The sequence below is a fragment of the Corythoichthys intestinalis genome, chromosome 16 (genome assembly GCF_030265065.1).
Source record: "Corythoichthys intestinalis isolate RoL2023-P3 chromosome 16, ASM3026506v1, whole genome shotgun sequence".
Lineage (NCBI taxonomy): Eukaryota > Metazoa > Chordata > Actinopteri > Syngnathiformes > Syngnathidae > Corythoichthys > Corythoichthys intestinalis.
The window spans coordinates 45,024,191-45,045,299 of record NC_080410.1 but is presented as its reverse complement, the minus strand read 5'-3'; the positions used below and the strand labels follow the sequence as shown (position 1 = coordinate 45,045,299).

Here is a 21,109-nt window from a genome sequence, read left to right as displayed (position 1 = left end):
CAGTAGCCACATAACTCTTTACGCCAATCAAGGTAGCAATGTTTTTTCTCCACTAGAGGGCAGTCATGCTCTTTGGAAGGGTGATGTTTCATTGTGTTGCTCTGGTCTAAATTCCATTATTTTTGTCTTTCTGGCCTAACATGGTAATGTAATAGGTTATACTACAGTGTAGGGTTGTTCCGATCATGTTTTTTTGCTCCCGATCCGACCCCGATCGTTCTAGTTTGAGTATCTGTCGATCCTGATATTTCCCGATCCGATTGCTTTTTTTTTTGCTCCCGATTCAATTCCAATCATTCCCGATAATTTTTCCCGATCATATATATTTTGGCAATGCATTAAGAAAAAAATGAATAAAACTCGGACAAATATATACATTCAACATACAGTACATAAGTACTGTATTTGTTTATTATGACAATAAATCCTCAAGATGGCATTTACATTATTAACATTCTTTCTGTGAGAGGGATCCACGGATAGAAAGACTTGTGACTTTGTGTATTGTGACTAAATATTGCCATCAAGTGTATCTGGTGAGCTTTCAGTAAATGATACTGCAGCCAAGCCCCAATGCATGATGGGAAGTAAAACCATGACTGTGCATCGTGCTACCAATGGATATATCTTCTCTGCTTTGGGAAATAATTTAAGGTGTTAAGCCAAAGATCAGTTGCTACCTTGCTTCCTCACATTGCTTCCCATGATATTTCTAGTCACAGGGAGAGGGATTGCATGGTTATAGCCAATTGAAGAAAGGCTCCAATGGCTGCCAAAATTCACTCTACTCATTATGCGATGCCTTTTATCTCTCTATATAGGTACAACGGCGTCATTACAGATTGAGCGCGACAATGAGTGAGAGGGTCGTGCAGCGCATTTATTAATAGCGTTAAATATTTTAACGTGACGCATTTTTTGATAAACTAATTGCCGCCTTTATCGGGATATTTTTGATAACCCTACCTTAAGCCTAAATTAAAGACTCTGGATGAGTGTAGCATATTATGTCTGTAACGTTAAATACAATTAGAAAACGATTTAATTAAAATATATATATGTTTAAAAAAGCATGGCCGATATTTTTTTGCCGATTCCAATACTTTGAAAATGACGTGATCGGACCCGATCGCATCACATCTCTACTACAGTGTATTATTGACAGTTCATTTATATGAAGTTGTGCTGAGAAAAAAATACCATTGTTTAAAGAAAAAATAAAATCATACATTGCAAGCAGTTGCTCACAATGTTACTCATTACTTTTTCTTTTTTTTTTATGGTAAACCTGTGCTGCTCAGCTGTTTGACACGGAGAATGGAAGTCTAAATGTACGTTTGGTCTGAACAGTTTTAATGTTTCACATTGAGAGTATGACTTACTCCCATTGTGATCATTCAACATATTTCCTTTATTATGACAAAGCAGCGAACAGGAAGGGGTTATGGGGAAACAAAAGAAAAGAAACACAAGAGAAGAAAGAAAAGAAACACAAACAACAACAAGAAATACATTGAACGCCTACACTAACTATTAATATGTTGGTGTTATTATCAGCTAGATGTATTTCTGGTTGACACCATGTGGGGGGCCTGTTGATCAGGGAAACAAGCGGAGGGGGGTGGGGAAGTCTATAAGCTAAGTGATTGAGAGGGGTAGAGTGTACAAAAATCAGCTGTGTGATCTAGAACCCAGTAATCGTGTGAATCCCTTGTGAGTGTAATCCTGTTGGCAACCGACCTTACGCCGCCCCACCGCCAGTCCCGGCACCGGGACCCACCACCTGAGCGCGCCCAATCACATCCAGCCGCACGCAAGCCCCACCAAACACACAAGATATACCATTCGCTTACACGGATCTAAAAGTGAAAGACAACCTTAGTAGGGCCTGGTTTGTGGGTGTAAAGTGGACGTGGTTTGGCAAGATGAGGGTCAAACAGAAAGGTAAGATGATGTGGCTAGCTGAATTATCTCTGCCAGCCGGTTGTTCCGGGGTGGGGTGGCGTTTACGCTCATCGCACCTGGGCCCTGTTAACATTTGTTTTGCCACTGAAGCAGCCATTTTGTGATGTCAGTTATGCACACACACAAATACACTGCTAGACTCGAGAACAGGTCAATTTTATAACAGCAATTTGGCATCCTCATATTTGATTGGCTTACAGTAAATAGCGCTGGCATTGATAAAGTGTCTGATTGCCGCTTCCCTAAAATACTGGCGTTTGTTATTATTATTATTACTATTATTTTTTTAATTAAACAGGATTATTTCCACTGGAATGTACATGATTAAGGTGTTGTCTTAACTTTTAACTCATCATTTGTGGGGAGATTTTGTGTTGGAGCAGTTATTATGCAGATTAGTAGTGAAGAATGTCTCGCTCAGAAAAACAAAATATTTACGCACTTGGATGTTTAATTTCAGAAAGGAAGAACACAACACTAGGCTCTGTGTAACCCTCTTCTTCTCACTCTTATTGGCTGTAAAACTCTCATCTGGCCTGACCTGAGACCAGCGCCCTGTCGAGGCCTTTGCGGGAAGCCTCGCTCCGTGACACGGTCCACAAAAGCCTCCACGCCATCAAACTTAACAGTGAGGCTTGCCAGATCGCGCTTGAGGTCGTCGAACTGTCTGTGAAGCTCCCCCAGAGCGTTTGACAGCGGGGCAATCCTGCAGTGACACACGTTACCACGGAAGGATGATTAGCCGGTCGTGATTATCACTTTTCCGTCAAATGTGGATTACGACTCAAAACAAAAACAAGTTATGTGCTGTGGGCGAATGGAACGCATTTGCCAGATTACATAAACACATTTGTCACGGCCGCTTTGATCGATTTCCAATTTTCCTCTGGGGCTGTCTTGCGATGAGCTCATCGCAAAGTAGAGCCAGCTTGCGTTGACCAATTGTGGTCAAAAGGGGGATGTTACATAATTGTTACTACAACTATAGTTGTGTGATATAAACAGATAGCCGATAGTATCGCCTGATAACAGCATTTCTAAGGGGCCGTTTACATGGTGACTCTCCGAGAATACGAACAATTTCAAATTTGCATTTGCATTTCCGTCTCCATTTGAACAATGTCGCAATTCCACATGAAAACGATGTAGTATTCATGCCAGGCCCTAGGGGGCAGTGTAGATTTACTGGGCGACAGAGAATGATGCGCTTTGACCCCACCAAGCTCCCTCAGCCCGGAAAAAAATATGCCCGTCCACTCGAAGCAATGTCATTTTTCTTTTGTTCAAAAAGGCACAAAGATTGAAACGTTCAACATATTTAATTTAAAAATATTATTAAAACAGTAAATTAAAGCCGACGTTCCGCCATATTTGCTGTTTTTAATGTTTAGTAGCACCGCTGCGCACGCCCAACGTGACGCGTACGAGTGCTGACGTTAACAGCGCGGTCTCGTGCCGCAGGAGCCTTTCATATGCATGCCGAGGAAGCCCCCCTCAACCTCCCGCAATTGGATTCTTCCACTTTGGAGGCAGGATTCAGAATTTTTCGTCCTCGCCTTCCGTCTTCGCCGACACCATATGCACGCAAGGCGAGTCCGCAACTTAGTCATTGCGTCTTTGTGTCGCAGATTCGCCATGTAAACTGCCCCTAATTATATGGACTGATATCAACATTGGTTATTCATTATCAGTTTTGAGCAAGCATGTTGCCTTCAATGTCAATGTACAAGCCAATTTATTGACCATTAGAAACCTTCAAACTAAGATGCTTTGGATTTGTTATGTGAGCTGACCATTTGCATTAGTGGTGCAAAAATTAAATTATTGAAAAATAAGGAAACACAAACTCATTACATATAACTCCCCTGTTATCATAAATACATATTCACTAAGAAAACTAGAAAAGTAATAAAATACAAAAATCTTTGCAAAAACCCAGCAAAACGCATCTTGGAAATTGTCATTGCATTTCTATGCCCTTTGATTGCCTGCCTGTATGTGTAATGTTTTCGTCGCCCCCCAGTGGTTCTTTAGGGTAAGTACTGTAAACGTCATTTCATTGCGAATGATTCCTTTTATTTAATGATGAACATTTTGGCTGATTTTAATTCATATCATTCATATGGGACATTTATTTTCTATAACTTCAGTTGACCGTATATATCGGTATCGGATTTTTTGAGTTGGAGAACATCAGTTTTATCGGTTAAAAGTCATAATTGGACAACTCTAACTACAACTATTCTACTTTATTATTACTTATATTACTTTTAGATCATATTTATATGATATTTTTTTAACTCATTGGCTGCCAACAATTTAAATTTCATTTTACTGATGAAGGAATTCAAGCCGCCGGAACTGCGACAGCCGAACCAGTAGGCAGCCCCAGCAAGTCCGCCGGAAAGGCCAAACTCCGCACGTCCACTCCGGTGTTAACCCTTTGTACTGACTCCATTTTAAACGGTTTAAAGAAGGCTCACCAAAAACAGGTTGACAATTTATTCTTCGGCAGTGATCAAAAAGCAAGGCAAAAACAGATGACGGAGAGGCAAGGCTGGATTCAGGGTCAACAAAACAACGGATACATCAAAATGTCCCCGAGAATCGACAGTTGTTGGCTAACTGTGTAGTCTTTTGAAAACTGCGGTGCAGTGGGCCGGGCGGAAGGCGTGCCTGGGTGTTGTCTTGGCATAATCCTTCTGTGGCAGGTTTGGGCGGTCAAGTTCGTGTGTCATCTTTCGTGGCTGGGACGTGGTTACCACGGCAACTGAGAAATGTCTTGACGTCTAAGGCGCTGTGCTATCAACTTGTTGCCTTGGTAGGGCGGAGGTGTCCTGACCCCACCGAAGAGTTGCTGACGTCTTTCCCTTCGCCTATCAAGCGAGGGCTGATAAGCTGGTCCACTTTACTGTGTAAAAGGGCATGGAGTGAAGTCTGCCTAAACTGTAGTTAAATGCTTTACTATAAGAATGTGTTAGACTAATGCAAACAGTTATATGGTGTCTGTGAGAAAAGTGACTATCACATTCACTGAAGAAAACAAAATGAAATCAATGCACATGATCTACTTTCCCGGGCCAGAAAAAAATGACATTGTGGGCCAGATCTGGCCCCCGACCTTGAGTTTGAAACCTCTTATCTAAGTGGTATAAAGCCTAAGTTACTGTTTGGTCAATTTTAAAACATTCTGGTCTGTCCATCACTGTCACTGGCAGCCAATTTATGAAATAACACTGTAATAACATTATAATAACATTATGAAATAGTATTCAAGCCTTTAGAACAGTAAGAAAGTTGATGTTTTTCCTTGGTGAGTACTCTAAGTGGCAATATGGCAAAGTTACAATGTAGTCGATGTAGAATGAGTTTGTTATTTTATTTTACCACTGTCAATTAGAGTTGTCCGATAATGACTTTTTAACCGATATCCCGATATTGTCCATCTCCCAAAATCCGATACCGATATAAACCGATACCAATATCTGCGGTCGCGCACTTAAAGCGTCATTGCTAATTGTATTTTAATAATGATAAATGTAAAAACTTCAAGCTTTTCCAAATAAAATAAACATTCTGTGAAAAATAAGAGAAGAACTTCGACTAAAGATATAGGAAATAAACATCTCATATAAATAATCTAAATGGAAATGAGCCAAAATGTCCTTAATTAAATAAGAATCATTCACAATTCAATCACGTTAAAGTTGTCAAGCCCAAAGGGCCACTAGGGGGCGACCAAAGCATACAAATACAGGCAGGAAATCATAGGACATGCCAATGCAGTTATCAAGATGCATTTTGCTGGGCTTTTTGCACCGAGTTTTGTATTTTATTTAGGGCTATCAAGCGATTAAAATTTTTAATCGAGTTGATTACAGCTTAAAAATTAATTAATCGTAATTAATCGCAATTCAAACCATCTATAAAATATGCCATATTTTTCTGTAAATTATTGTTGGAATGGAAAGATAAGACACAAGATGGATATATACATTCAACATACGGTACATAAGGACTGTATTTGTTTATTATAATAAAAAATCAACAAGATGGCATTAAAATTATTAACATTTTGTTAAAGCGATCCATGGATAGAAAGACTCTTCTTCTTAAAAGATAAATGCTAGTACAAGTTATGGAAACTTTATATTAAAACCCTCTTAATGTTTTCGTTTGAATAACATTTGTAAAATTTTCAATCAAAAAATAAACTAGTAGCCCACCATTGTTGATGTCAATAATTACTTACACAATGCTCATGGGTGCTGAAGCCTATAAAATCAGTCGCACCCAAGCGCCAGCAGAGGGCGGCAAAACTCCACAAAACACAATTAACATGTTGGCATTTCACTGTACTGTCATTTAAATCTGTCTGAGCGGGGCATGTGCGTTAATTGTGTCAAATATTTTAACGTGATTAATTTTAAAAAATTAATTACCGCCCGTTAACGCGATAATTTTGACAGCCCTAATTTTATTTCTTTTTTAGTTTTCTCGGTGACTAATTCTTTCTGGTAACGCAGTAGTTATATGCAATGAGGTAAGAATTTACTTGAATTTTTCAATCATTTATAGTTCATTTAATTTTTGCACAATAAACGCAAATGGTCTGCTCACATAACAAATCCCAAGCATCTTAATTGGAGAAAGCTAATGGTCAACAAGAATATGTGCTGCCCTAAATTGTGAACAACCTTGTACTAAGACAAAAGGCTTCAACATTCACTTTGAAGGCAACATGCATATTGGCCCAAAACTGATCATGAAAATACGATGTCGATATAATCATCAAATGCTTTAAGATAGAAAAGAAGACAGGACTGACAAACCGGCTGTATTCCGGAAGGACAGAGTGGTGGTCATTGATGAGCAGCTCTTTAACTCGTGTTAAAATGGCAAATTTCCAGTTGTCCAGAATTTGCGTCAGGTTGGCGCAGATCTTGGTATCTTTGGGCTCTACACAACAACAAAAAAACACACATGTTCTTGTAATATTATTTGGAAGGGGCGGACGAATCCTGACCTTTTGGGTACCAATGTGACGTCTCATGTTTCCATTCCTGGGAAGGAACAATTTGGGAGATACCGAGGAGGAGAAGAACCACTCTAAAGTGCATTTTTTTCTCTTGGTTCTAGGAATTAAAACAAAATTAAACAATAAAATTCATATTTTGGCAGCTGGTGACAACTGTCAAAGTGGTGTAAAGATGTCTTACCTTTCCTTTTTGGTCTTCTTGGGTCACTGCAGCAAAACAGTCTGAGGCAATCCTCGATCTCGCACTTGATGGTTTCTGCCTCGTGCCTCCCAGAAACACTCCCACTTCATAGTCAACACACGTTGCACACAAACTACTGTGTTCCAGATGATTGGCCGTCTGTGTGCTTTTATTAATGCCGTTCATGTTTTGGGGAAGGTAAAGCAGTAAAACGCCACTTTCAGCATTCTTACAGCCTGCCGTAAGCCAGCGTGGCCACACATCTGGCCGACAACACTCGGCCTGCACTTTGATGATGTAATAAGCGCAAATTGGTGTTTTGTGTTCGGGGGAGTTTGAGGAATCAGAATAGATTCATTGCATTGAAATTAATTTCTACGCAAAATATAAGGCACATGCAAGCAGTGGTGGAACAAATGTGAGCAGGGTCTGGGTGCAATAATCATAAACGGGATGGGGAGTAGCGGCTCGCAGAGATATTTTTTAAAAAACTACACTCACCGGCCACTTTATTAGGTACACCTGTCCAACTGCTCGTTAACACTTAATTTCTAATCAGCCAATCACATGGCGGCAACTCAGTGCATTTAGGCATGTAGACATGGTTTAAGACAATCTCCTGCAGTTCAAACTGAGCATCAGTATGGGGAAGAAAGGTGATTTGAGTGACTTTGAACGTGGCATGGTTGTTAGTGCCAGAAGGGCTGGTCTGAGTATTTCAGAAACTGCTGATCTACTGGGATTTTCCCGCACAACCATCTCTAGGGTTTACAGAGAATGATCCGAAAAAGAAAAAATATCCAGTGAGCGGCAGTTCTGTGGGCGGAAATGCCTTGTTGATGCCAGAGGTCAGAGGAGAATGACCAGACTGGTTCGAGCTCATAGAAAGGCAACAGTGACTCAAATAACCACCCATTACAACCAAGGTAGGGGAAGAGCATCTCTGAACGCACAGTACGTCGAACTTTGAGGCAGATGGGCTACAGCAGCATAAGACCACGCCAGGTGCCACTCCTTTCAGCTAAGAACAGGAAACTGAGGCTACAGTTTGAACAAGCTCATCGAAATTGGACAAAAGAAGATTGGAAAAACGTTGCCTGGTCTGATGAGTCTCGATTTCTGCTGCGACATTCGGATGGTAGGGTCAGAATTTGGCATCAACAACATGAAAGCATGGATCCATCCTGCCTTGTATCAACGGTTCAGGCTGGTGGTGGTAGTGTAATGGTGTGGGGAATATTTTCTTGGCACTCTTTGGGCCCCTTGGTAATTGAGCATCGTTGGAACGCCACAGCCTACCTGAGTACAATACTCAGCATACATACATGGTCAGCAACAATTGCTGACCATGTCCATCCCTTTTAATATATCAGGGGTCGCGTTAACCGGATATTTTCCGTCGTTGACCGGTTTTTTAAAACGGTGATGGAAAAAACTGACGTCCGTCCGTCATTTTGACAGGTTGCAATTCACACCCCAGACCACAGGGTGGCGAGTTAGCATATTAATTAGCTATTGTCTCTCTTAATGCATGACGTCGTTGGCTCTTCTGTCAGAATATTGTAGCGTCACCGGGGTCTGGCGGCGGCACCGTGATTGACACATCAACGCGAGGTTCTTATTGGTGCACCCGGTGTGCCAGCGCGTCATCCAATTGATGGACAAGATTGCCGCCCAATCACATGACGCCACAACTCCGCCCCCCTGACTGGAGCCGCCATATTGTGTGTCAGCTGTTCATGTTAACACATTACCGCTACGTACATGCCTCCTATTACGGCGTGTTTTTCTGCTCGTTAATATCAATAATCAAAATGGTGAAGGCGTGTGTGGCGGTTGGTTGCTGTAACAGAAAAGATAGACGGTGAGACTTGAAGTTCTACCGTATTCTGAGAGACCCGGGAGGATGAGAGCGAGATGGACTGCTGTAATTCGACAAGAAATCTGGGCACCAAACGATCACCACAGACTATGTAGTAGTCATTTTATATCTGGTAAGATGCATTTAATATATATTTAGAAGATTTTGAGCTGACAACCACAATTAAGATCATTGTGTGACGTTGGTGATTGGGGTCTATATCGTTGCCTCTTTTTCTTTGGGGGCGGAGTTGTTGGCGGTAAGCAGAGTAATAAGGGAGAAAAATACCACGACTCCCGTGTCTAATTTTTCGCCGCCAAGCAAGCGTTACAATATTAATTAAAAATGAATGAAAACTAAATACTATTGAATATGTCATCATTATCATTTTAAAAATTTAAGTGACCGGTAAAAATAGACTATGACCGGATTTTTATGACCCTGTCAGTCAAAATGACAGACAACGAAAATGTCAACGCAACCTCTGATATATATATATATATATATATATATATATATATATATATATATATATATATATATATATATATATATATATATATATATATATATATATATATATAACATAATAATGATCCAGTCAATGGCATGTCCCGCAAATAGCCCAGATCTCAACCCTATTGAAAACCTGTGGTGTAAATTGAAAAAAATGGTCCACAGCAAGGCTCCGACCTGCAAGGATGATCTGGCAATTGCAATCAAAGAGAGTTGGCACCAAATTGATGAAGAATACTCATCAAGTCCATGCCTCAGAGACTGCAAGCTGTCATAAAAGCCAGATGTGGTGCTACTAAATACTAGAGATGTGTTTTGATTGTTATTTCTTTGTTTGTTTCTCATGATTCCATATTTTGATTCCATATATATTTCCCTGCACTCGCTCTATAAAAGTAACATTTACTGACCATCACAATGTTTTTTATTCATTTCTGTTAGTGTTTCTGAATGCTGAAGAGTTGCACTTTTGAACCAATTCATAATTTTTTTCAAGCTTTTTATCTGAGTTTGTTCTACACGATAAAATGTCTGAGTGAGTGCTCATCCGAGACTGGTGATTCCATACTTTTTGCTAGGGGTTGTAGTGTTTCATTGTTAAAATATCTCTTATACACCCCCGCCCCTCTTGCTGGACTGGTTGTTGCCTGCAGAAAAATTTCCATTAGCACCGCCCTCATCCCAAACATCAGACGATCATCTTGAAGGGCCCACGAAAATGGCCCTGGTCACATTTGTTCCACCACTGGCGTCAGCCCATTCAATCAAGTTAAACTACTTAAAAAGGTTACTCCCAAAAATAATTTGTTCTAATTTCCACTTATTTACAACAATAAACGACTAAGAGAAGTAAAACCTTTCTTCAGTCAGATGTTCCGTCCGTAATGTAACACAAACACACTGCGTATAACTGTCTAATCCCCTAACTGTGACTCTCACATGATGAACAAATCTTTCGCCTGACAGCCCCCTGCAGCCAAACGTAGCATACCGAACGCGCCTGGCCGGCCTCACATGTTCAACTGCAACTCACTCCACGCATGCCCTGCTTCTTTCTTTCTAACCGGCAGAAGAACGCGTTTGGAGGACCGTCTCACAGCGATGAACAGCATAAAAAGATATTTGGCGGACAGAAGAGTGCCTTGGCCTTGGACAAAGAAGGATGACTTGCCAAATGAGTCAAGCCCTCTCATACCAAAGGTAATAATCCACGCCAATATTTTACTTTGTGGAGTGAATTTGTATCTTGTTAGTGAATGAACTCATTCACTGAATTGCTAGTGTTAGACTGCAAATTCATTTTAACTGGGATGGCTGGCATTGAATGATCATGTTTCATTGCCGTTGACTGTTATAGATGTGCAATCCGTTTGGATTTGGAGGGTTTGCAGCGATCGAACGATCGATTATCTAAAGAGTCGACGGCTGAATTGCTAGTCGAGTCATATTGGTCTGAAAATTATCCAAATCCTTTTGTGAGCGTCTCAGTAGCAAATATTTTCTGATTTATTCATTCATTCATCTTCCGAATCGGTTATCCTCACGAGGTTCGCGGGGGTGCTGGAGCCAATACCAGACAACAACGGGCAGGAGGCAGATTACACCCTGAACTGGTTGCTAGCCAGATGCAGGATTTTATGATTTAGTTTTCAAAAATTCATATAATTTTTTTAAATCAAAGAGACAAAAAAAGAATAAAATGCAGGATATATAATTTGTATTAATTTTATTTTTTATTCAAGAACAACAAAAAATTTACACATATGTAATTTATATATAATAATGTATTTTTCTTTTTAAAAGTTATTTACAGTTTCTGAAATAAAAAGATAAAAGAACGGTAACTGGTCTTTTTTTTTTATAATTACTAATTGCATTGCAACAAAAAAAAAAAGGAAATGGAAATGTAATATATATTATATTATGTTACTTATTCTTCTTATTATTATTATTATTATTAAATACTGTGTATATATATATATGTGTGTGTATATATATATATATATATATATATATGTATATATATATATATATATATATATATATATATATATATATATATATATATATATATATATATATATATATGGCAGAAAACACTCAGGTGACTTGACGTTCCGCTCTGAGACCCCCAATTTGGCCAAATTTCAAAATTGGCCGATATGCATGTGTGATACATTATTGGAAAGCTTAAAATCTCTGGGGGAAGAAAAATTTTGAACAGGAGGGCTTTTTTTTTTTTTTTTTTTAATGTTTTTTAAACAGCAAAACCCAATCTAGAGGCGACAGCATGCGAGAGCAGAATTACAGACGCCATGACTTTAACGAGATATTATCGCGTACTTACCGTGTTTCGATCCAAAAACTCCATGTAGCATGTATCACTGAGTGTCAAGACACAGCTGTGATTGGCCATAACTGGATTTTTTGGGGATTTTATGAGTAAAACATGGCAATATAACAAGGGTCGTGATACAGAAATCGCAGACATCAAGGAGTGGTCGAGATTTTCTTTTTCATATATTTATTTATTTTTTTTCTTTTTTTGGGATCGATTATTTATCATCTAACATATCGGGGAAAATGCGACAGTAACAAAAAAAACAAAAACAATTAAGCGATAGTTATGAGGTACATATCCGTGACTTTTTTACAGACACCATTTTTTTCATTGTGACGTCATTTGTTTAAAAGTAAAATGTGCGAGTGAATAATTTTTTTTAAGTCTGTTTTTTTTTTTTTTTTTTTTTTTAAATGAAATATTAGACACCAATTAATGATTCTAAGCTAAAAATGACAGACATTTTGAATGATAAATATAATTAATTACCTTAGTTTTATGGCTGGGTTAAAACAAAAGTTGCGCGACGTCTGTAAACAGGGGTTTTCAAGGTAAAACGGACAAATTAAAAATAGTTTGGGGGCTTAATGCACCATGAATCTGCTATGGCAGCATATAGACATATTGTTCTATCAAACACAACAGTTGTTTTGGCTTAAAAAAAAACAGCAGTTTCAGAGGAGTGCAAGAAACTGCTTTTTCAGTTTTGTCTGTGTTTTCCGCATATACAGGTGTGTGTGTGTGTGTGTATATATATATATATATATATATATCATGTTTGTCTTTTTATGTATTATGTTTTTTTATAAAATGTTATATGTATATTTAAATAAATAAATAAACAAGGGAAAAAACTGTAAATATTATCTTACTTACTAGAATATAGTCAGTAAGTGGCTTGGGTCAGTTTGACACATGAACCAAGTCTTAAAAAGTAAAAAAAAAAAAAAAAAAAAAAAACTGCAATCAATGTAAAAATCATTCATTTTTGGGGCTGACGATGTTGTTAAGTAGGTGACCGGGCATATTCAAAACTTCACTATAAGTAAAAGTAAAGTACACTGTCCTTACTGTGATAACATCAATATTCACTTTTATTTTGTCTTGTCTAAGGGAGATGCAGTGCCTCACGGAAGCACCGAGCTCCATCAAATGGACACAAGCGGTGAACACGAGCCCAGATTCAAAACCATCCGGCCCCGCCGCAGTTATTCTTTCATGGACTACTTTCTCAAGTACCTCCTGGTTCTGAGCAACCTGACCTTCTCCGTTCTGGGCCTGCTTCTTCTCGCCTTGGGTTTCTGGGGCCTCATCAGCAAAGAGTCCTTCGCTCAGGAGAAAATCGGAAGCATTGGCACCGACCCGATGTTGCTACTGGTGACTCTAGGCCTGGTGCTGACGTCGCTGTGCCTGACGGGCTGCGTGGGTGCCTTGCGGGAAAATTGTTTCCTGCTGAAGGTGTTCTCAGGAATCCTGCTGGCGCTCATCACGGCCCAGGTTTTTGCAGTTATAATAGTGTACAATATGCAACAGCAAATCGGAAACATGTTGCGATCAGCCATGTTGGCCGCCATGGCCCGCTACCAGGACGACCTGGATTTGAGGTTCATCACCGATGAGATTCAGTCCAATATGCAGTGCTGTGGGGCAGATACGTATCGAGACTGGGACGTCAACATGTGAGTGAACTATAAAGTGAACTTTATCGACCAGGGCTCTCCAAACTATTCCGCAAAGGGCCGCAGTGGGTGCAGGATTTCATTCCAACCAAACATGATGACACCTTTTCACCAATTTGGTTTATTCAAGTAAGGTGCTGCTTGTTTTAGCGGAAAATGTCTGCGCTGGATCGGTTGGAACAAAAACCAAGACCCACAGCGGCCCTTGAGGACCGGTTTGCCAAACGCTGTTATAGACCGTTACAGTGAATTCAGATAGATGAAGGTACAGTCAGTGGCGGAACAAATGTGAACAGGGCACAGGTGCACTGAGTATCCACAGGCCCCCCAAAGGGTGATGTTTGTTCTTAGGCTACGTCTACACTACAGTCCCTGAAAAAAGTCTTGTCGCTTATCCATTTTGTAGAAACAATTGCTAATAACCTGACTTTTAATATTTCAATTGGTTTCCGAAATGGCTCATATGAAAGCTAAGACACTCCCAAATGATGTTGAATGTACAAAAATATATTTGTTTCACTGAAAAAAGATTGATCATTTAATGAAGACATAAAAGTCAAATTTTGGCAAGACAAAAGTTTTGTTGCCCGCAAAAAGTAGTGTGAAAATTGAACAAAAAAATGTACTTCAAATGCAAAAATATGTTACATAACATAAGCGAATTAAGTAGTGGTGCTGTGAGATCCAAATTTAATATTTTGTATGACTTCCATGAGCTTGAAGGACTGCATCCATGCAGTTTTGCAAGGATTCATACAATTTATTGATGAAGTCATCCGTAACATCAAAGAAAGCAGTCTTGCATGCTTCCCAGAGTTCATCAAAATTCTTGGGTTTCGTCTTCCATGCTTCCTCTTTCATCCTACCCCAGACATGCTCAATGATGTTAATGTCTGGTGACTGGGCTGGCCAGTCCTGGAGGATCTTGATCTTCTTTGCCTTGAGGAACTTTGAGGTAGAGAATGAAGTATGCGATGGAGCACCATCCTGTTGCAGAATTTGTCCCTTTTTATGGTTAGGAATGTAAGAGGCAGCTAAGCTTTGTTGATATTTCAGACTATTTATGTTGCCTTCCACACTGCAGATCTCTCGCACTGGATGTAAACCCAGACCATGATTTTGCCAACACCAAACTTCACTGTTTTCTGAGTGAATCTTGGATCCATGCGGGCTCCAGTAGGTCCCCTGCAATATTTGCGGCGGCTGTGGTGTAATTCAATGGAAGAGTCATCTGAAAAATCCACCTTTTGCCACTTTTCCAGCGTCCATCCTTTTGACAGGCTGTGGGCCTTGACAAATGCCACAGGGTTTTTTAATTGTCTTTTGTTTAATGCAAGTTTCTGGGCACTGATTCGACCATGGAGGCCATTTCTAAACAGAATTCGACAGACTGTTCTGGTTGACACAGGGACTTCAGGTGACCAGGTCTCGTGGAGCTCTGCTGCAGCGGAAAAAGGGCTGGCTTTGGATTTTCCAGCCAACAACCGGTCCTTCTGAGCAGTTGTCTTGCGGGTCTGCCTGACCTGGGCTTGTCAAAAATGTCTCCAGTTTGTTCATATCATTTTTTTATCCTCTGCAACTGACGCTGAGACACATTGAAGGTGTCTGCCACATCTGCTGTGGACCTGGTCTTCAGGCTCTTGATAATTAATACTTTGGTCTCAGGAGGAATCTTAGGCATCTTGTCAGAGGTCAGGTTGCAGTTGATTGGGCAGTCTAGTGCACTGGGGTTCTTTTTATACACACCTGAGGGTTAATTGATCCATTATTGGTAACAGGTGATCCTCTAATCTGGGATTGTGTGCATCATTTGACAAGGCAACAAAACATGTCTTTGCAAAAATTGACTCAATGGGCTTTACCAAGCTGTAAACATCACAACACTTTTCAACAGTTTTGTTTGGCACCGAAATGTTATTCCAAAACCTGTTGGGATTATTACATGGGATTATAATTATCAATTTCTTGTAAGAAAATATTGATTACAAATATATTAGAGGGACACTTCAGGTCCATGTGCATGCAAGCGACAAAACTATTGTCAGGTACTGTATACTACAGCTCCATGCATCATCTTATCTTTCAGTTCTGTCCAACCACACCCGCTTTATGCCCACAAACCGGGTGCCCTAGAAACCTGGGGCCGAATGTGGTTGCAAGCCAAGCACACCTCTAATCTCCACCCCTGGAAACAATAATGAATGAATATACAGTAGGGCAAATAAGTATTTAGTCAACCACTAATTGTGCAAGTTCTCCCACTTGAAAATATTAGAGAGGCCTGTAATTGTCAACATGGTTAAACCTCAACCATGAGAGACAGAATGTGGGGAAAAAACAGAAAATCTGATTGTTTGATTTTTTAAAATAATTTATTTGTAAATCATGGTGGAAAATAAGTATTTGGTCCATACCAAAAGTTCATCTCAATACTTTGTTATGTACCCTTTGTTGGCAATAACGGAGGCCAAGCGTTTTCTGTAACGCTTCACAAGCTTTTCACACACTGTTGCTGGTATTTGGGCCCATTCCTCCATGCAGATCTCCTCTAGAGCAGTGATGTTTTGGGGCTGTCGTTGGGCAACACGGACTTTCAACTCCCTCCAAAGATTTTCTATGGGGTTGAGACCTGGTCTCATCTTCAATGCCCTTGCTGATGGAAGGAGATGTTCACTCAAAATCTCTCGATACATGGCCGCATTCATTCTTTCTTTTACACAGATCAGTCGTCCTGGTCCCTTTGCAGAAAAACAGCCCCAAAGCATGATGTTTCCACCCCCATGCTTCACAGTGGGTATGGTGCAATTCAGTATTGTTTTTCCTCTAAACAAGAGAACCTGTGTTTCTCCCAAAAAGTTGTATTTTGTTTTCGTCTGACCATAACATATTCTCCCAGTCCTCTTCTGGATCATCCAAATGCTCTCTAGCGAACCGCAGACGGGCCTGGACGTTTACTTTCTTCAGCAGGGGGACACGTCTGGCAGTGCAGGATTTGAGTCCCTAGCGGGACATTGTATTACTGATAGTAAGTAGCCTTTGTTACTGTGGTCCCAGCTCTGTGTAGGTCATTCACTAGGTCCCCCCGTGTGGTTCTGGGATTTTTGCTCCCCGTTCTTGTTATCAATTCGACGCCACGGGGTGAGGAGGGAGTTTAAAGTCCGTGTTGCCCAACGACAGCCCCAAAACATCACTGCTCTAGAGGAGATCTGCATAGAGGAATGGGCAAAAATACCACCAACATTGTGTGAAAAGCTTGTGAAGAGTTACAGAAAATGTTTGGCCTTCGTTATTGCCAGCAAAGTGTACATAACAAAGTATTGAGATGAACTTTTGGTATAGACCAAATACTTATTTTCCACCATGATTTGCAAATAAATTCTTTAAAAATCAAACAATGTGATTTTCTGTTTTTTTTTTCCACATTCCGTCTCTCATGGTTGAGGTTTACCCATGTTGATAATTACAGGCCGCTCTAATATTTTCAAGTGGGAGAACTTGCACAATTAGTGGTTGACTAAATACTTATTTGCCCCACTGTATTAGCAAAAGACTGGGATCTCCGTAGCACCAGTGTCACTATTTCAAGTCTTCCTAATTTTTTCATTGACGTTCTTATGATTTCCTACAGAGGGTTGTTATGTCTGCCAACTAGGGCTGCCATGATTAATCAACTAATTGACAACTATTTGATTATCTACTTAATCGACAACAGTTATGATAGTCGATGAAACGTGAATCGGAATTTTTGTTTACCTTACAATTGTCCGAATCCTTTTGTAATAGCAAATGTTCTCTTATCTAATTTTCCTTTTCATTTACATTCATTAACATAAAAGGGGGACGGTAAATAGTATCCGGTTTTTATTTGATAGGCCAGATGTAAAACTTCTCTGCTGTATGAGAACTGTCTGTGTCACACAGAATATAATTCCCCAAATCCCAATTGTGCAGATACTACAACTGCTCCGCTCCGGGAATTATGGCCTGTGGCGTTCCTGCGACGTGCTGCATTAACCCGCTGGAGAACGGGACGTTGTGGAACTCTCAGTGCGGCCTGGGCGCCCAGTCGCTGGACGAGTTCAGCGCCCAGAGCGTGATCTACCTCGGGGGGTGCTTGAGGAACATCTCGCTGTGGTTGCAGCAGCACGAGTTCTCCATTGGGACTGTGATTCTGGTTCTACTGGGAGTGCAGGTCCTGACTGTTTTTGCCACCACGCGACTCCAACAGAGGATTCACTGGCAGAAAGTTCACACGTAACGGGATGTAAATTGGAATTGTATGTTGATATTGAACACATTGGCATAACGGTGCTAGACGTCCAATTCATTTGAAGAGGAAGGGCTAGCAGCCAGCACTCCCAGTCCAAATGGATTAGACGTCTATCAAGTGGGAACTTCGAAAGACAACTAGAATGCATCCTCAAGCAATAGATGTAAAAAAACAGTAACAGCTTCAGTAACAGTAAAATTTTTGCAGTAGATTTTTGTTCTTTTAAACTGAAAATCATTGTTGGAAAAATAATTGTGTTGTTTTTTTTTTTCCCCTGAAAACCATGGCGTCTTTTTAAGATGTTGCAAATAAGAATGAGTGTGTGTTGGTCACATGTTGGGAAAGCACAAGGACATAACAATGGTGAATGAGGTACTTATGGCCGAGATGAAGTAATGGTTTGGTCCATAAAAAACAGTCATTAATAAAATACCAAGGTAAGGACACCTGGAATTGATTTACTGTGTGTGTGTGTAGTAATGTGAGCCAACTCTTTGTTTGTGTATTTTCATTTCATGACAGTATTTCTATGATGGATTTCAGATTGACCTGTTAGCATTTTTATTACACTGCAGTGAATAGACCCTACTCACCTACATCACAAAATGACGTGTCGCTGTATCCGGCCGCCATATTGTCCATCATTTTTTAGACCTATTCTCATTGTTTTCAATTAGTCGTGCAAGTTATAGAGCAATTCATGGAAGCCCCGGTGTTGTCAGACGCTGTAAACTCATTGGATGCGTCGCATAAAAGGCGTTATGTGGAAAAGCTTCAGTCTATCCATTCGCCAGATCCATATTTGATGCCTAAATCGATATTTTTCGACCCGCTGTCTTCGCCCTCTCTGCCTGACATCTGCTAGCCTGATATCTACAACTATCTTTTCCACAGAAACTCGGCCTATTCTCACGAAACTTTGAAAAACATTAAGAGCAGCACTCTAAGCAACATTACCCTGTGTGATTTCTAAAATGGCGTCAATCAAAAAAAAAAAAAAAAAAAAAGTTGACTGCGATGGCCGACGCTTCAAGGATAGGTGGATATTGGACAATTTCTTCAATAAAATACGCAACAACTGTGTCTGCCTCATTTGCAAAGAGACAGTCGCTGTTTTCAAAGGGTTCGATGTGACGTGATATTACCAAACAAGACACGCTGACATGTACGACAACATTACAGGAAGATACGCAGCGAGAAATTATAGCAACTTGAAGCTAGTTTAATTTCACAGCAGCAGTATTTCGCAAGAGCCCGAGTGTCGAAAGAGAACGCCACAAAGACGAGACTGTTGAAATTATGAATTAAAAAAAATAATAAAGCAAATGTGACACACAGAAGGGCTTGCTAAAATTTGTTTAAATATATTGTTCTACGTAAATCAGCCAAGGTAGCCCCCCGCATTTTTACCACACCAAATCTGGCCCCCTTTGCAAAAGGTTTGGACACACCTGTTTCACTGATGATCTGTAGACGAGGCCAGCTTCTTTCACTTGGTACCAGCAAAATATTATTCAAAATGTAATGATGGTGTAAAAAATAAGCATCTTGAATTTGAAACTGTATGTTGTCGGCGATTAGCCTCGCAATGATCTTAATTGTGGTTGTCAGCCCAAAACCGTCTAAATACAGTGCCTTGCAAAAGTATTCCGCCCCCTTGAATCTTGCAACCTTTCACCACATTTCAGGCTTCAAACATAAAGATATTAAATTTAATTTTTTTGTCAAGAATCAACAACAAGTGGGACACAATCGTGAAGTGGAACAACATTTATTGGATAATTTAAACTTTTTTAACAAATAAAAAACTGACAAGTGGGGCGTGCAATATTATTCGGCCGCTTTACTTTCAGTGCAGCAAACTCACTCCAGAAGTTCAGTGAGGATCTCTGAATGATCCAATGTTGTCCTAAATGACCGATGATGATAAATAGAATCCACCTGTGTGTAATCAAGTGTCCGTATAAATGCACCTGCTCTCTGATAGTCTCAGGGTTCTGTTTAAAGTGCAGAGAGCATTATGAAAACCAAGGAACACACCAGGCAGGTCCGAGATACTGTTGTGGAGAAGTTTCAAGCCGGATTTGGATACAAAAAGATTTCCCAAGCTTTAAACATCTCAAGGAGCACTGTGCAAGCCATCATATTGAAATGGAAGGAGCATCAGACCACTGCAAATCTACCAAGACCCGGCCGTCCTTCCAAACTTTCTTCTCAAACAAGGAGAAAACTGATCAGAGATGCAGCCAAGAGGCCCATGATCACTCTGGATGAACTGCAGAGATATACAGCTGAGGTGCGAGAGTCTGTCCATAGGACAACAATCAGTCGTACACTTCACAAATCTGGCCTTTATGGAAGAGTGGCAAGAAGAAAGCCATTTCTCAAAGATATCCATAAAAAGTATCGTTTAAAGTTTGCCACAAGCCACCTGGGAGACACACCAAACATGTGGAAGAAGGTGCTCTGGTCAGATGAAACCAAAATTGAACTTTTTGGCCACAATGCAAAACGATATGTTTGGCGTAAAAGCAACACAGCTCATCACCCTGAACACACCATCCCCACTGTCAAACATGGTGGTGGCAGCATCATGGTTTGGGCCTGTTTTTCTTCACCAGGGACAGGAAAGATGGTTAAAATTGACGGGAAGATGGATGCAGCCAAATACAGGAACATTCTGAAAGAAAACCTGTTGGTATCTGCACAAGACCTGAGACTGGGACGGAGATTTATCTTCCAACAGGACAATGATCCAAAACATAAAGCCAAATCTACAATGGAATGGTTCAAAAATAAATGTATCCTGGTGTTAGAATGGCCAAGTCAAAGTCCAGACCTGAATCCAATCGAGAATCTGTGGAAAGAGCTGAAGACTGCTGTTCACAAACACTCTCCATCCAACCTCACTGAGCTCGAGCTGTTTTGCAAGGAAGAATGGGCAAGAATGTCAGTCTCTCGATGTGCAAAACTGATAGAAACATACCCCAAGCGACTTGCAGCTGTCATTGGAGCAAAAGGTGGCGCTACAAAGTATTAATGCAAGGGGGCCGAATAATATTGCACGCCCCACTTTTCAGTTTTTTATTTGTTAAAAAAGTTTAAATTATGCAATAAATTTTGTTCCACTTCACGATTGTGTCCCACTTGTTGTTGATTCTTGACAAAAAATTCTAATTTTATATCTTTATAGTTGAAGCCTGAAATGCGGCAAAAGGTTGCAAGGTTCAAGGGGGCCGAATACTTTTGCAAGGCACT

The 21,109-nt window shown here is 40.2% G+C and overlaps 2 protein-coding genes across 2 annotated transcripts; one reads left to right on the top strand and one right to left on the bottom strand.

Annotated features, from left to right (window-relative positions):
• Positions 1–370: 370 nt before the first annotated feature.
• Positions 371–7,370, bottom strand: LOC130931712 (uncharacterized). The gene is made up of 4 exons (XM_057860691.1): positions 7,185–7,370; positions 6,992–7,100; positions 6,798–6,924; positions 371–2,671 (listed from the first exon to the last, which is right to left on the bottom strand). The coding sequence occupies exons 1-4, from the start codon at positions 7,368–7,370 to the stop codon at positions 2,443–2,445; spliced, it is 651 nt and encodes a 216-aa protein (XP_057716674.1). The 3' UTR covers positions 371–2,442.
• Positions 7,371–9,027: 1,657 nt separating this feature from the next.
• Positions 9,028–18,605, top strand: tspan10 (tetraspanin 10). Its single transcript, XM_057861085.1, has 4 exons — positions 9,028–9,178; positions 10,632–10,761; positions 13,016–13,581; positions 17,533–18,605. Exons 2-4 carry the CDS (start codon positions 10,663–10,665, stop codon positions 17,837–17,839), a joined length of 972 nt encoding a protein of 323 aa, XP_057717068.1. The 5' UTR covers positions 9,028–9,178; positions 10,632–10,662; the 3' UTR covers positions 17,840–18,605.
• The last annotated feature ends 2,504 nt before the right edge of the window (positions 18,606–21,109 follow it).